The sequence below is a fragment of the Dunckerocampus dactyliophorus genome, chromosome 1 (assembly GCF_027744805.1).
Source record: "Dunckerocampus dactyliophorus isolate RoL2022-P2 chromosome 1, RoL_Ddac_1.1, whole genome shotgun sequence".
NCBI classification, from domain to species: domain Eukaryota; kingdom Metazoa; phylum Chordata; class Actinopteri; order Syngnathiformes; family Syngnathidae; genus Dunckerocampus; species Dunckerocampus dactyliophorus.
In genome coordinates, this window is record NC_072819.1 from 14,955,093 (window position 1) to 14,971,351 (window position 16,259).

Below are 16,259 nucleotides of genomic sequence, written 5' to 3' on the forward strand. Positions count from 1 at the left end.
GCCTAGTCGATGCCATTGCTTAAATGCCATGCAAGTATAAAAATAGAATAAAAGTGTATAAACATAAAATAAGTACAATTACTCGCCTTTTGAGGACCAATGACAGTTGAGGCTTTTAAGGAAATGAAGAGGGAGGCTTGCTGAAGTGTGAAAAGAAACAGCCATGCAAGTGTAAAAAATGTTAAAACACACTAGTACCAGCACAAACAATCAAAATATGATCAAGTACTCACCATTTGAAAACACGTGACAGAGGCATAGCTTGAAGGAAGCGCAGAGGAAGGTGAGTCGACTGTCATGCAAGCGCAAAAAAGTTAACAGTAGTATATAAAAACAAAACAAGATGAAAATACTTAGAAGACAGTGATAGGAGTAGCATTTAAGTGAAGAGGAAGGCAAGTCAACTTCATTGTTAACTATGATACAAGTGTGAAAAGAAAAATAAAATTGACACAGTAAAAGTACTCACATTTGTCCTTTGATGACACGTAACAGACGTATAGCTTTTAAGGAGTTGGAGAAAGTCTTGCTGAAAGCGAGTGGGCAAAGTTAAGCGTGCGTAATAAAACTTGAAAGAATGTGAAATTGTGTACTCGCTACCTCTGATGAGTAGCAGGCTGACAAGTGCGCAAAGGGAGACGGGGAGGTGGGTCTCCGCGTAACAAACTTGAGTGTACACATTCAAAATCGACTTACTGGAGGATTAGCCACATCGTATTGCGTATCCAGGACTGAGATGTGTGTAAAAAAAAAGCATTCCTATGTCACAGTGAGCTCTGTGGTTATCACACTTGTCCTCACAACAAAGTCTTTAGAACAGTGGTCTCAAACTCGCGGCCCACCAAATCGTATCCTGCGGCCCGCGACTGGACATCAAAGAGTAGTGTAACTGCAGCCCGCAACACGGGCAAGCTCAGTGTTACTTCCATACTTACAGGGGCAAGTAAACACCGACACTAAACTAACAGTGGTGTTATCATCACATGGACCGGGGGAGGGGTGGCCCTTTAGCGTTATTGTGAGTCGTGTATTGTGAATTGTGTCGTATCGTGAGGTACCCTGAGATTCCCAGCCCTACTCCCAATACTTGATGCGGCCCAGCCTCACCCAGACTCTACCTCCAGTGGCCCCCAGTGAAATTGAGTTTGAGACCCCTGCTTTAGATGGTGCCCGACATGAAATCTTGCGAGATATGCTTAAGTATCCGGCAGGAATTGCAAGTAAAGTACATAAGCCACCATTTATTAATGAGAAAATCAAACCTCATTCAAGTAAAATCAATTTCTTTGCAACACTTAACAAATTGGCTCACAGTAGGCTGAGCATGCATACAGCCCTCCCCTCATTGCTGCTGTTAAATCGCTTGTTAAATAAAATGCCAGTGGTAAGCAAATCTACCGTATGCCTAAATGACGCTCCCCTTTGCCACCTACTGATACATCACCTCCATTGCACCATAACGCCAGCATTCACAACCACATTATTGCAAGGGTGTTCAAAGTCCGATGTGGCATATTAAGACATTTAACCTCAAAACCACAGGGAGGAAGTTAAAAAATACTGCAGTAACCATTTAATAAGCATAAAAACCATCTTCCAAGTTTCAACAGGAATGCTTCCGATGTTTATCTGCTTGGTAAACCCAACACTGTGCCTCCAATAAATCTCAGTCCAGTTTTCACATCATTATTTCATCGTTTAGAGGCAATACACCAACGTATTTGGTACATTTAAGAGGGTGAGAACCTGCTATTTTCATACAGGAAAGATATGGAAACATAAGTTAAAAAACAAGAGAGCGTTTAATGTATCCATTCTATGGACTCTCCCAGCATCACTCCCTCCTGCATCAGTCCAACATAAGACAACACAACCACAGTTAGACTCTCCATCTGTAAAGTCACAAGTGGAAAATGAAGAAAAGCAGGGAATATTTCATTCACAGATGAATGATGGCGACGAAACACAGATAAATTAGGCTCAAAAAGACAAAAAAAAAAAAAGTGTGCAGAAAATCATTGTTTTGGCCCACTGTGTTGGTTGCAAGGTGACCCAGTTGAAGACGCAAACTGTCCCATCACAGGAAATGTCCTCTGGGTCTCCGTCCAAAAATAAAAAGAAAATCTAATTAAGGGGGTAGCAAAGAAGGAAGAAGACAGACACTTGTTGTTCTACCCAATCACGCCAGTGGTTGGGGCCGTTGTACTGCAAAAAAAATCCCTCCTCCAGACACAAGTCAGTGCTTGGTGGAAAAAAAAAACAAAAATAAATATATATACATATATATGTGTATATATATGTGATAAATATATATACACATACATATATACACATACATACATACACATATACATACATATATATAAAATGTCAAACAAAAAGAAAATGTGACAAAAAAAAACAGCAGGTGCAGCAACAGACTCAGTCGATCTTGACAGCAGCGTAGATCTTCCTGATGAACATGTAGGCGGCGTAGAAGCCAATTGTGCCCGTTAGCAGCCAGAAAGACAGAACCATCAAGGCGGTGTAGCCAAAGTACAAGAGCGAGGGGATGAACTCCACAATGTCCAGCTGTGGAGGAACAAAGTGAAGCGTATGACAATGGAGACGGTGCATCACCACATCCAGCAGAGGGCACTATTTTTCATTCTTTCCAATAACAGAGTGGCAAGTCAATTGTGGAACAGTGGGACTTAAAATTTTGAAACTATTTTGCCCCTTGGAATTAATGGAAATTGAATTACTGCGTTGCAGCTTTAAAGCTGCTGTATGTCTTTGGCTTAAATTTTTTCGACCAAAAAAATAATAATGAAATAATAAAATAATTTTAAAAAAGACCACCACCACTGGCTAGCATATGTTTACCAACAGCGGCTTAAGAGAACAGATTGAACAAATAAATGTCTATATAATTCATAATTACAAATTCAACAGCATAAAAATTGGCATATAGCATATAATAAGCATATCCTTCCAAGCACGCAAGCCACGCCAACCGCAGCACACACGCGCAATTAATTTGCAATTGTGAAAAATACGTTTTTCTGTTCAATCTGTTCTTTTAAACCACTGACGGCAACCTATGCTAGCCGGTGGTGATGTTCCTAAATTTTTTGGTTCATAAACAATTCCGTCTTGAGCCGGATACAAACAGTCCCTTTAACTGTCACACAAGTTAATCACTGTTAATCACATAACAACATCAGTGCACTCCTGTCATATAGAGGATCTTTGTGATGGCTGATTAATTTACAGCAGAGCTCTTCTGTCATATAGAGAAACTTTGCCGAGCATTTATGCAGTCGGTCCTTAAAAACATCAGACAGCTCCTGTCATTTAGAGGCTCTTTGACGTCCACTTTTGTAGTAGGTCCTTTTAGTCATGATTATGAAGTCCTTTCATTGATATTATGTACAAAGAGAAACCTGGACCCCAGCCCTTGGCATTATGAAAATGTGGCCTCCAGAACAATTTGTGTGCCATCACAGGGTTTCCACTACATGTAATTGATCGTGGCGGCCCGCCAATACAAAATAATAGTTGCCACACCTTAAAAATGATTTTTTTAAAAACTTGAAAACAATGTTAAGTAATATACTGTATGAATGGACATACTATATATGCTATATAGATAAATATATAGCTTATTATTTACGCACATATTGACCACAATTAGTTTGAAAACAATTTAAAATGTCATAGAAATGTTTCACTGCGCTTTATTTTGATAAACATGCAACAGAATCGCCTGCCTGCCGTGTCGGCACTTGCTCACGTGTGACCACAAAAGAGTTCCTTATTATCGTGCAAATTAAAAAAATTATGTCCAGCTTTAAGACAGGAATGCTATCACAGGGGTCTCCCAAAAGGTAGCGCATATGCTATCAGTAGCTCACCAGCTGATGTTGAGTAGTTGTAGTTATTGAGTATAACATTTGCTTCACCCCTTTGTATTTTTGTAAGTGTTCTATTCAAACATGACGCCTGTATTTAATGACAAATGAGCATGCAGAGTTGAGATGTACTTTGTAAATAAAGTACAATTATAAATGTTGTCACAGCTCACCTCTCTTTTATTTTCATCACAGTAGATTTAATAGTGCTGCAAGTTGGACACACCTGTGCTATCATAACCAAGGACTGAATTTATACTCTTTATATGGGACACATTTTTTATAACAAAAAATATTTAAATTATTTTATTTTGTTAATTATGTTATTTTGAACTAAAAATACATTATTGAAACATTCATTTCCCATATATCAGTTTTACTCAAAAACAGGCATCAAATAAGGTTTTGGTCAACGAGTACAAAATGTTGTACTTTTGTACTCACATAGCACTATTGTACTAAATAGGCCAGGTAACAAAAGCAGGCTCAACATTTTCGACACTCACTTTGCCTTTAAATTAAGTTTTACAATGTTCTCGGTTAATATTCTGCTGGTTGGTGAAAAACGGCAAATAAATAAGTTCATAAATAAATAAAGAAGTCATAAAAATTGGTATTTGTAAAAAAAAAATTGCAGACGCAGCAGCGGCACGACACAGTGGCGGCAGTCCCATGGAGCCCACCACCACAGCTTCAGCAAATCCTAGGGGAAACCCTGCATCATACCACGCCATCACCTTTTGGGTTGGCAAATGACTGTTGTTTTCAATGGTACAGTTAAGATTGAACCCTTTTCATTATTAACACACTGTGTGTGGGCTTTACCTTATTGGCAAAGTAGAAGATGGCGTACACAAGGACATAGAAGGCTGACCCTCCTGAAACCAGGAAGGTTCTCCACCACCACCGGTAGTCCTTTATCAGAGCATTAAGTGACAAAAAGCATATGTTGTAAAGGTGAGTTTGGAGAGTTAAGTAATGTCAATACTATTGTAAGACATAAGACAAGAGTGTTTTACAAGCCTAGGTGTAACAAAAAAATAACCACTGTAATGGGCAATAACAACAATACCTTTGATAAATGATGATCATAGTGTCTGCTGTCTTACTGTTTTGAATGCATATATATATAACTTAATATTCTTCAACAAGTGCAATAGCACAAATAAAGGTCTGACGTCCAAGAAACACCCGTTAAATAAACACACCTGGCCGCTATTTGAAGAAATGAATGTATGTAAAAACACTAATTACCTCTGCACACAGCTGAAAATAAACCATAACGATGCTGATCTGAGAGCAAGAGACCACCAAGATGATGAAGACCAGAAACAGGAAGCCAAAAAGGTAATAAAACTGATTCTCCCAGATGGCCTAAAAGCACACACATACATTGATGATGACATTAATGCCATAGTAATGATAAATATGCAGCCACAGCTAACACACACACACACACACACCATTGTTCACAACAGAGAAAGCTTGACAGAACTCATCACACTCACACTAAAAATGAAGAAGAGCTCAATGAACATGGCACCAAATGGGAGGATCCCAGCCATCAGGATTCTAATGAAGAAGAAAACATTTAAAGTTTAAACACAGAAGGTCTTAAATCAGCCAAAATGAGAATGTTGAATACTTAACTCACCCTACAAACTTGTTCATGTACCAGCGCTGCTCTGGAACCTGCCGAGGGATCTGGTTGGTTCGTACAGGGTTGTCGTATGGCTGCTTGCGGAAGCCAAAGTAGTATCCCAGGTAGACCAAAGGCATGGAGATACCAAACCACATACACAACAGAGCCAGCATGGTCGTGAAGGGCACCTGAATTTAGCAGCAGGAGGTGAAAGAAAAAGAAAAATCGCAATAAAGTTGCGATTGATGATATTGTCTGGCATTTTGTGAGGCAGGGACTATTACTCACCGCCCCAGAGGAGTGCTCACCCCAGATGAAACAGTTGAGGATGAAGCAGATGCCAAAAAACACAGCCGGATACAAAGTTGCAGTCTGCATGTTATAAACCAAACGTTTACACAGAGATCCACAGAGCAAACAGTGTGTCAGATTTGCTTAGTAACAATGTAGACAACTCACACAAAACGCTCCTTTCTTCCACCGATGGCCTTTCAGTGTGCGGTACAGTCTTCCGGCAAAGTAGCCTCCAAACACGCTACAGAGTAAAAACATTTAAGCATGAGACAAAAAATTACTTGTGGCATTTTTTGGACCAGTATCCAGTGGCTCTCACCCCATAAACACGAAGAGGAAGCACGCAGTGGTCATCAAGGCTCCTCGACTGGATGGAGACAACATGCCCAACATAGCAACAACTACGCAAACACGGAGGAGGAACAATCAACAGCCAATTTACACAAACATACATTCAATTCCTCATAAAGATCTTATACCCCTATTGTTATTCTTATCAAAAATAAAAACACTCACATATGACAATAAGGATCATGCAAAACAGCTGGATCCCTGACCCCAGCAGTGAGCTGAGAATCATGGGGTACTGAGGCGGCCTAAAGACATCACCATGGACATTCTTCCATCCTGACTCCTCCATTGTGTCTTCCTGTTTGTAAATGGCAGAACAAAAACATGGCTAAATGGCTGCAATAGGCTGGACTTTAAAAGTGAACAATCACTTCACTAAACAACTTACAATGTCATCCTCTCTGTTGTAATTAGCAATGTCCTTCCTCAAGGTTCTGATGATGATCATACTGAGGATACCTGCGAGAGAATGGTAATGGCGCACACTTATGAAATGGATTGAGTGGAGGTGAAACTTTCAATAGCGATGTGTCCAAAGTGCGACATGGAGTCCATTTTTAGTCCGATAGACCTTTTTTTAGTAGCCTTTGGCATATTCTAAAAACATGAGGTAATTAAGGGGCAGGAGCCAACCCTCAACCCCTGACCAGTAGGCATGGTTGGGGGAAGAGGCTGCCAAATTTGAGCAATTCGGCCAAGAGGAGAAGAATGCAGATTTGCCATGTACACAATTTGAGATTTATGGAGTATTTTATTAAAAGAAAAATAACTGCAGCCCCCCCCCAATGAGCCCATAGCATTTTAAAAAAGCCCCTGAAATGAGCAGGATAGGCCCCCTTAACAATTGACATCATACCTACTCTACTGTTGTTTGCCAACTGATGTGTGTGGCTGACAAAGAGCTGAAGAAAAGCTCTTAGTTGCTTGGGGAGAAGTTGTCTTTTTCCAGACTATTTTCTTATTGCCATCTTCGTGGTCAAACACTGTAGATAAACTGGGTACATTACATTCCTCTAGTAATATACATATACTTAACTGACTTTCTTTGTCCATGGTGAGTGTAAATTCATGAGAACCATACCTGACAGGAAGAAGACAACCACCACAGAGTTGACAATGGAGAACCAATGAATCTGTACGTCGCTCATCGTCAGGTATGTGTCCCATCGAGAGGCCCATTTCACCTCACTCTCCTGGAAAGGTCACACAAGACACTCAGATAAACAAATTATTGATGTCATTATTTTTAGTTACTGTTACGTCTGATCTTGTGAATTGAGTAATACTGGGGAAAAAAAACATTGAGAAGGAGCGAGGACGCAGGTTTACGGGTATGGCATGCAATCATTGTTATTGTTATGCAAAGAGTATTATTATGCAGTCACAATCACCCACCTCCCAGTGCACAGAGTAGGTGAAGAGGACCTCGTTCTCCTTGGTGGGGTCTATCTCCTGAGGCGCAGAGCCACTGGCCTCCGGCAGGGTGCAAGTCTTATCCTTTTGCACAGCCTTGAGATCTGAGAGTAAGTGAATAGAGTTTAAGTGACAGTGTGGAGAAGCATGGAACCAGGGGGTGCTTATCTACCTTCTACTTTTACACTTTGGGGTATGACCTCAAATCGCACCACTCTGTAGTTGTGCTGCTCTCCCTCCTCGAGCTTCTCCCTGTGGAAGTACAGGATGAAGGAGAGGTGGTTGTGCAGATAAACCTGTGAGGGAGAGAAGAAAATGCACTGAATTGTTGTGGGCAAGCATTCTTCCACAAGTAACTTACCTCAATACACTCAACCTACCTTGCTGTTGTCAACAAAGCCCAGTCTATAGCCATGTTCAAACTGGATATCTTTCACTATGTCTTTCCTCTGCTCCTCTTCAGCTCCTGCCTCCCTACTGAGATACACCTCCAACCTGGTGGCCACCGGCAGGTTATCTGCGATACTACATAGGTAGAAGTAGTGTTAGAGCTGTATTAGTGCATTCATGTATGGTGTCGGTTTAGCATTACAGAGAATGACAAGACTTACAGGTGAACATAATACTCCTCATGTATCCTCTCTGCAAACAACTTGCTCTCTGCTTTGCTGAGCTTCTTCTTGTCGCACACCACCTCACACTTCTTTTCCTTGTTCATTGCTACGTCAAAGGGTGTGTTCACAATGCGGTCTCCGCGCAACACCTCACCTGCAAATTTAAAAAAAAGTGAGAGTTGCTATATTATCGAGTAACATAGAAAATAGTATAGCTTTTATCTTTCACGTACCAAGGTTCTCTCCCTTGTAGACAATAGACGAAGGCTTACAATATGGTAGGGAGTAGTATTCATAAGGAAGCTGAGTACGGGAGCTGGTCATCTTCACAGCCTGTAAAGCAAATAATGAGTCTTGCTTAACTGTCCCCCGTTATACGAAATAGACTTTTAATGATGTTCTAACAGTAGGCTGCGTCCTTAGAGCCCGTTTATGAGCACCAAACATGGTAAAAATTGTCTTCCTCACTTGTTTGCTCCACTTTTGAGACAAGAGGCGTTCAAACATTTGCTTTTGAAGTTGTGAAGGATATGATATCACGGATATGATAGCGCCTCTGATCCAATCCTAGCTGGATGAGCCTGCCCCATGTATACAATCATCCACTTCACAGATGACAGCTTTGTTCAAAAATAAAACACCAGGTTTCACTACACATCTTAAAACAAAGCCTCAGCTAGCTTGAAATCAGTCAGCTACAGGCGTGAGAGCTCTAAGTTTGATCATTATGTTTTTCTTCAGCAAATTGGCTGAAGTGTTGCAGAGAGGGATGGGGGAGTAGGGGAGGTTATTGTTTGGAGAGGGAATTCCAGCTTTGTTTTTAACTGTTACTGCACTCCTGTGGCACAAAAGAGTCCACAAAAGACTCCACAAAAGTTGGAGTACAATGTGGCACATGACCTGCCGTTTTAATAATACACTGCATGAGTCCAACTATGTTCTTAATGTACTTTTCTTTTTTTTTTTTGTTAAATCAGAAAACGTCCTTGTTCACAACGTATTAAGCTGGCATATACATGAAAACAGCAACCTGAAGTCAGCTCCATCAGCCATCAACGTCATCATCAGGAGTTCACTCTGCAGTTCTTAACACAAAACATGTTTTTATAGTTTTACATGTATAAATCACTTCTAAATGCATATAAATGACAAATTAAAAAGATAAATGTACATTTCAGGTTACTTTTACCCTCAATGAAGACGTCATTGTTCCAAAGACACAATGTAGCAGTGAGACACGATACGGACACCATCTTCCGGCTTCGCCATGAGTTATTTCGTGAATATATATTTCTTGAAGTGTTTACCTTCTTTATCAAATTGCTGGCACTTGCAGCTTTCTTTGGCTCCATTTTGGGTTATTTATATAGCCGTGATCAAAAGAAAAGCAGAGACTTGCGGTGAGAAACACTATTGAATTCTTATTGCGACATTGCGTCTGTGACAAGAATCACGTCTTCAGTGAAAGTAAATGTAAGCTTAAATGTTCATTTATCCCTTTCATTCATCATTTATACGTATTGATATTCATTTTGAATTGTTTTCTGTTCATAATTGTAAAATTATAAAGGCGTGTTTTGTGTTAGCATTATCTGGAACGGATGATTTGGAGTTACCGTACATAATTTCTTTGGGAAAAACTGATTCGGTTAGTGTGCGTTTCGGTTAGAGCGAGACCTTCTGGAACGGATTAGTGACACTAACCAAGGTTCCACTGTAATATACTGTAAATGATAAATAAAATAGATCAATGAATATTTAACATTATTTCAGTTTTACTTAGTGATGACTTCTCACAAATGATGCCCTCCGTCAGGATGCCTCCAGATCCTTCCACCCCCTTACCCCAACGCCTGTTTTTCATCCCTTTATTGCAGCGCCCTGATATTGAATGTTTGCCACCATTGTTGATGGTAACTCATTAGATGGTCCTAATGTGAAACCATCGCTTGCCCTCACTTCTTCGATCTCTTATTGCCGTAGTCATTGATCGCAAATCCTTTTAAAAGGCTCACCCGGAGGAGGAACCATCACCAGATTGTTATCAACTCTCTAGTGGCAACACAGAATCCTTTTGATGTTCAAGCAAGAGTTCAAATAAGATTGTTTCTTTGTGTTTTTTGCCACTCCTTTTGAACTGCTTTTTTGTGCACTTTTTGCAGTGTGATTCACCTTCATCCATGCCTGACCCCACTGCTTCATTCGCTGCCCAGCCTTCCGTCCGCTGCCCACCAAGGATTCCCTCCACACCATTCACATACTGAGTATCAATAAATTATCATCTTTTACTCACACTAGTGTCCGCATTTTGGAGTTCAGCCCACGACCCTACAAACTAAAAGTATCGCGAGATTTGGTCTTGGGCGTGTGCTCCAAGATGGCTGAATAAAGAAGCAATACTAGTCTATCATTAGTAACACAATATAGACGGCTGCACGGCTTGCATGAGTTCACATGTGTTTTGCACACAACACTGCACAGCTGTCATGCGCAGGTTACGGTAGCTATGCAGGTACACGAGAGACAGCCACCTCTTAAAATATATATAGCAAGCCCTCATTTATCGTGGTTGATTGGTGCCAGACCCGACTGTGATGAGTGACTTTCCAGACCATCATGGATCGTAATGAATCAGTCAGAAGCCTGACAGGTCAGCTACCATAAGTGACACAAATGTCAAATTGTTGTCGACTGGCTGAGACAGCAGCATTTCCTTGACAGAGGACAATAAGAAGACAGACAATGTGGCTTCCTCATTTTCTGACAACTTTATCACTCGCCACCTCTCTGGGAATCTACTTTTACTCTTTCTGGTGTTACACCAACTGGAATGCTGCCCCATAACAGTACGTTACCAGTATTAGGAGACGATGCTAAGCTTTTGCAGCCGTGTATGGTTCCTCCATGTTGCAGAGACTCCTGACTGTTTGCTAGGAACGAATACATTATAAACTTGCTAATATGTGTTATTTCTTCCCTGTTACTGAGGCTTCAATCATCCAGTCTATCAAAGAACACAAAACAAGAGACAGTCGCAACAGCAGATAAATCAGTCTGGGACCTTCTAGATGCTAGATAAGTGTTCTTACCTTAATATCTACAATGTCGCCTTCATGGAAGTCCCGAGGAGCCACTCCAGGAACGTAAAAGGGTAATACCACAGGCAACAAGGACAACAGAAGCAAGGCCCACCATGTCTCCTGGAAATGCACACAAAACCACAATATCAAAATAGTAGTAAGATATATTAAGTGGAACTGCTTTGTGATACCGTCACGCATTTACTCTGTAAACAAAAATTGTGTAACAGCGGGTTTATAAGTTGTCTTGGGGGTCGTGATAAGCAGGGGGGACTTATGGCACTGCACTTATGTACTCTAAAAGTATTGGAACGGTGAGGTCAATTACTATTATTTTTGCTGAAAACATTTTAGATTGATGTCAAAAAATGAATATGAAACCAGAGAGCAACATTTCCAATTACAGTACAACTGGACAATTGCGCAACTAAGAAGGCACCTTTTGTTTGAACCCACCCATTTACCATGTGAGAAAAAGTATTGGAACATGTGACTGACAGGTATGTTTTGTTGCCCAGGTTTGTCCTATTACATTGCAGATTCAATCAATAAATAGCACTGAATGTCTACGCTTAGTTTCAGATTGGGTAGGATAGGTTGGTTTTGCCTTTGTAGACTGCATTTAGAGGCAACATCTGAATTGAAAACCAGAGAGCTGTTTTATCGGTAAAAAACAAGCAATTTTTTATTCAAAAGAGGATGAAAAATCAATCAGAAACATTGCAGAAACATTTGGCAATTGCTAACAAACAAACTTGAATGGTATTTACAATGTGCCTATGAGGCATGCTTGGTAGCCCAGCGGCAGCTCCCTCGTACTCGTACTGCTCATTGTGCCTTGCGGTTACACTATAAATAGTTAAGAATTACGTGTTTGTTAACGTTAGTTGCTGTTTATTACCCTCCCCGTAGCCGGTATTCATACATGTGAGTTAACAATGTAGTTTCTCTTTGTAGTTGTATGGTATGGTTTAATTATTTTGAACATGTATACAGGTTACATTGAAATACTTCATGTTACAATTCACAATTCCACGTCCGAAAATGAGTAGGAAGAAGCAGAACTTATTTAATTCTACCCTCTCTCCGTTTCACATCAATTGGTTATACATTTGTTGACGTCCTGTATTCAACATGTAATGTTTACCTAATGTGAAGTAATGTAAGAAAATGATCAAGATGTACAGTATAGTAATGTGTTACAGAAGAGTTAAGGTTTGTAGATCAAGAAACAATTTATAGTTCCCTTCACTCTTATTGTTCCCGTTGATGTAATTTACTCCATATCCTTCCAGCACAAAATTCATGACTTTCTCAGCATGAAGAATTCAATGAATTAACTCAAATATTGCTTGATTTATTGTGGTTTTCATACATACTTCCTGGCAGAATCCTGGCGTCACACAGCAATCCCCTGTTGGTTGACTGTAGCAATTACAATAATGTTCAGATTTATAGTGGGGATTTTTTTTTTTAAACTGGAAATTAATCCAGATTAATACGAACCAAATACGTAATCAGCCACAGGCTGCCAGTTGCCCATGCATGCTCTACTTACAACCTGGTTACAATCCACCTGCCAAAATGGAAATACTTGAAAAATTTCCCCCAAGTTTTACAATTTGGTTCAGGAGTCTATAACTGTCATGTAATTTTGCACAAATTCTTGTGTGACTGGCACATTATCAGTGGATGTATTTACTTATGGGGCTGCCTTCAATGTAAATTTAGACTTTTACTCACTCAATATTAACAGTGCCTTGAGATACTTTGTAATCAGTAACTGAAGTTGGATCAGCCTTCGGTATTAGCTACAAGGGTGTAGCCTGGAATACAGCTAACAGCTAACACTTGGACTGCCTGCTTCTTTCTGGTCATATCAATGAATACATGACAGTTTCTCAGCAGCCTCTAAGGATCTATCTACTATTTCAACAGAGCCCAATGGACCTGGTAAATAAAACAAGATCCGTTTTTTAGCGATTCATCTCCTCAACACAAAGCTAAAGTGACGTTTCTAACTACCAGGAAGTTAGCGGAAGGAGCGTCAACATTCAAACAAACAATCATGTCTGGACGTAAAACGCATCTAGTTAACACCAAATTGTTATCTATCGAGTAAAAAGGACGCAAAATCTACCCATCACAACAACGCGTCTCTCTTAAAAGAAAAATAGAACATCAAGACTGTTTAGTCGGAAGAGAAAGTGCTTGTCGCTTCACTCACCATAGCCGCGGCCGCCATTTTGAATACGTGTCATTCGTGACGTCACTACGTTTTTTTTTTTACCTCATCCCCGAGTGAGTTAAATGAATTGTGTGGAAGCTGAGTCATACATAAAACATTCGGCACCACTTCTGGACCCCTTTTCAGCTTTTTTTTATGATTACATATTTTTTGTGCACTAGCTAGTCCCACATTTCTGAAGGGATTTTAACCACTGATGTGTGACAAAATGTGCAACTCATTCAGGAGAGGTGGAAATGGTTATGGTTTAATTTACTTCAAGCATGCATACAATTTACACTGAATGCTTCATGTTACAATTCACAATTCCACGTGTCCGAAAAGGAGTTGGAAAAAGCAGAGCTTATTTAATCATACCTCCTCTCCCATTGACGTCAATCAGTAATACATTTTTTAAACAAAAAAAAAAAACAAGCAAAAAAAGTTTTTAAAAAAAAGGCAAGGAGTCCAACACAAAAATAACCTGCAAGGCCACGTAAAAAGGAGTACAAAAAAACACTACTAGAAAAAGTGGTAGCAGGGAAAAAAACAATATACAGTCAAACCTGTCTATAGCGGCCACTAAAGGGAAACGGCAAAAGTGGCCGCTATAGGCAGGTGGCCGTTATAGACAGGTTGGCGGCCATTTTGAATTTGTGCGCGCACATATTAACATGTCTGTGATTAGAAGCTTGTTGTGTTTGCAGATACATATAATTATACTGTTACATGTTGACCAGTAGAGGGCACAGAGGGACTGCGGATAAAAGTTGTAAAGAACAACTAGGCTTGTTATTCTACACCACCCACAGAACAAAGCTGTGCTACTATATATACGGCAGAGTGACATTACAGCTTTAGTTCATCAGGAAGTGACAGGAAGTGACGGGAAGTGACGGTGCGACGTCACGAGCAGGAGAGCTAGGGTGAGTGCTATCTGTGAGTGTCGAGAGAGTTGGGAAGTGTGTGGATGTTGGCGTGGATGTAAAGTCCTGTAGTGTTCTCCGCTGTTAATAAAGCGAATAAAGTGCATCGGCGATGTGAGTCTCTCCTTCCCCACAACAAGGGGCATTACAGTATTGACCAGTGCACATTGTCTCACACCAGGAAATAAACGGTGTCACTGTCTGCAACAAGCTCCAAAGAAGATGGCTTTTTTATGTCGAACAACTGACAATTTTTGTGGATCTTGTGAATGATTGTGACTGAGCTAGGACTCAGTAATTAAAGTCTACACACGACGGCTTCATTGATTAAAAAACGAAACTTTTTCGTGCATGAAGCTTCTGCTTGAGTCAGTATTTTGGCCGCTATATGCGGTCAGATATTGACCAAGGGATACAAAATGGGTGGCCGCTATACACAGGGTCTATAACACGTAAATTTTCTGCGGTGGGTGTTTCAGTGGCCGCTATAGGCAGGTGGCCGTTATATACAGGTTGCCGCTAAGACAGGTTTGGCTGTAACTAAAGGAGCTGCTGAAAACCAAGCAGGCAAGTAGCTTTAGCACAAATACTAATGAGTCGCTGCTGGACTCATTGATGCTGGACCCAGTCAGGACGTAAGAATACTCACAGTACAGGTAGGTAGGCCAGAGAGATAAACACGCGATAAGGTAACACAGTAGGCATACAGAGACAGGAAGCAGGCGAAGTGCAGGGAACAATCTTACAATGAGCTGTAGAGAGAGAACACTTACCTGCGTCTACCAAGTGTCTTGTTTCCACAGAGCCTTTCCTTCTGTTGCCTTCTGTTTTGCTCCTGTTTCTTTGTGAGTACCTGCACACCATTAAAGATTTTTTATTTGCACGCCGCCGCCTCTGTCTCTGCATACTGGGGACCAAGCACTCGACAGCCTCAACTCGAATCGTGACAGAATGAGCCAGCCAAAACTGACCCCCGCAGAGACAGCTTACCGCAGTTTTTTTTCGAGATGGCCGCTCGGAACGAGCGTATGCTGCGGGACCACGAGGTACCTGGCGGGCTCATGGAGGTCCTCCAGGAGATGAAGACCCACGTCGCTAAGCTCAACCAGGCAATCGGAGGCAAGGCCCACCTCTAGTCCCTTCTCTAACCTTCTGGCTCGCTCGGGGACGTCTGGAATCCGTCTCTGGAGAGGGGCGGGGGCTATGGTCGGCTGTGCGCCCCCAGCCGCACGGCTGCTTCCAGAGCCGGCCGCAGTGACGACGTTTCGCCAGAGTGAGGTCAGGTCACCTTCAGTGCCCGCTGTCCTTCCGCGCGGGACCGAGGTTGGATTACCTCTGGCAGCTCACACGTCAGCCAAGAGCAAGCCTTCACTCGCCGCAGCTCACCCGTCGGCAGAGAGAAAGCCGTCGCTCGCCGCAGCTCGTCTGTCGGCCGAGAGCAAGCCGTCACCCAGACCGGCCGCCTCCCACTTTGTCGCCACAGACCCGGCCGCTCCAGCCGCCTTCCACTGCGTGGAGACGCCTCGCCTGCCACCTTCGCTGCACCGTCGTGCGACCCGGCATCGCCACCTGACACCTTCTTGCTGGCGGTGGGGATGCCGGCCCGGCTTCGTTGTTCGTCCAACGGTGGGGGGCGTGCAAGCCCGGCGACCCTCCGCCGATCCTCCCTCCGCCCACCCGAGAAATTGCAGACTAATGGAACGTCTGGCATCTGTTCCATTGGGGGGGAATACTGTCATGTTCCGCAGGACAGGAGAGAGCACTTCCTGTCTTGCGCTCTTACTTTGCCGGGCTGCACTTCCGACTGGGAGGAATGTGC

At 41.8% G+C, this 16,259-nt stretch overlaps 1 protein-coding gene across 1 annotated transcript; it reads right to left on the bottom strand.

Moving 5' to 3' along the window:
- Positions 1–1,556: 1,556 nt before the first annotated feature.
- On the bottom strand, positions 1,557–13,558 carry tm9sf4 (transmembrane 9 superfamily protein member 4). The gene is made up of 18 exons (XM_054768526.1): positions 13,515–13,558; positions 11,297–11,407; positions 8,441–8,540; positions 8,205–8,361; positions 7,974–8,118; positions 7,766–7,889; positions 7,576–7,697; positions 7,262–7,373; positions 6,569–6,639; positions 6,346–6,478; positions 6,149–6,230; positions 5,995–6,070; positions 5,824–5,907; positions 5,548–5,723; positions 5,402–5,465; positions 5,148–5,267; positions 4,719–4,808; positions 1,557–2,571 (listed from the first exon to the last, which is right to left on the bottom strand). The coding sequence occupies exons 1-18, from the start codon at positions 13,530–13,532 to the stop codon at positions 2,422–2,424; spliced, it is 1,935 nt and encodes a 644-aa protein (XP_054624501.1). The 5' UTR covers positions 13,533–13,558; the 3' UTR covers positions 1,557–2,421.
- Positions 13,559–16,259: the final 2,701 nt, after the last annotated feature.

What these genes read in the sequence shown, in the direction of transcription:
- tm9sf4 (XM_054768526.1), bottom strand. An exon ending in CTACAAGGGAGAGAACCTTG is followed by an intron (nt 8,362 to 8,440) that starts GTACGTGAAAGA and finishes TTAAATTTGCAG; the next exon opens with GTGAGGTGTTGCGCGGAGAC. An exon ending in TACATGAACAAGTTTGTAGG is followed by an intron (nt 5,466 to 5,547) that starts GTGAGTTAAGTA and finishes CTTCTTCATTAG; the next exon opens with AATCCTGATGGCTGGGATCC.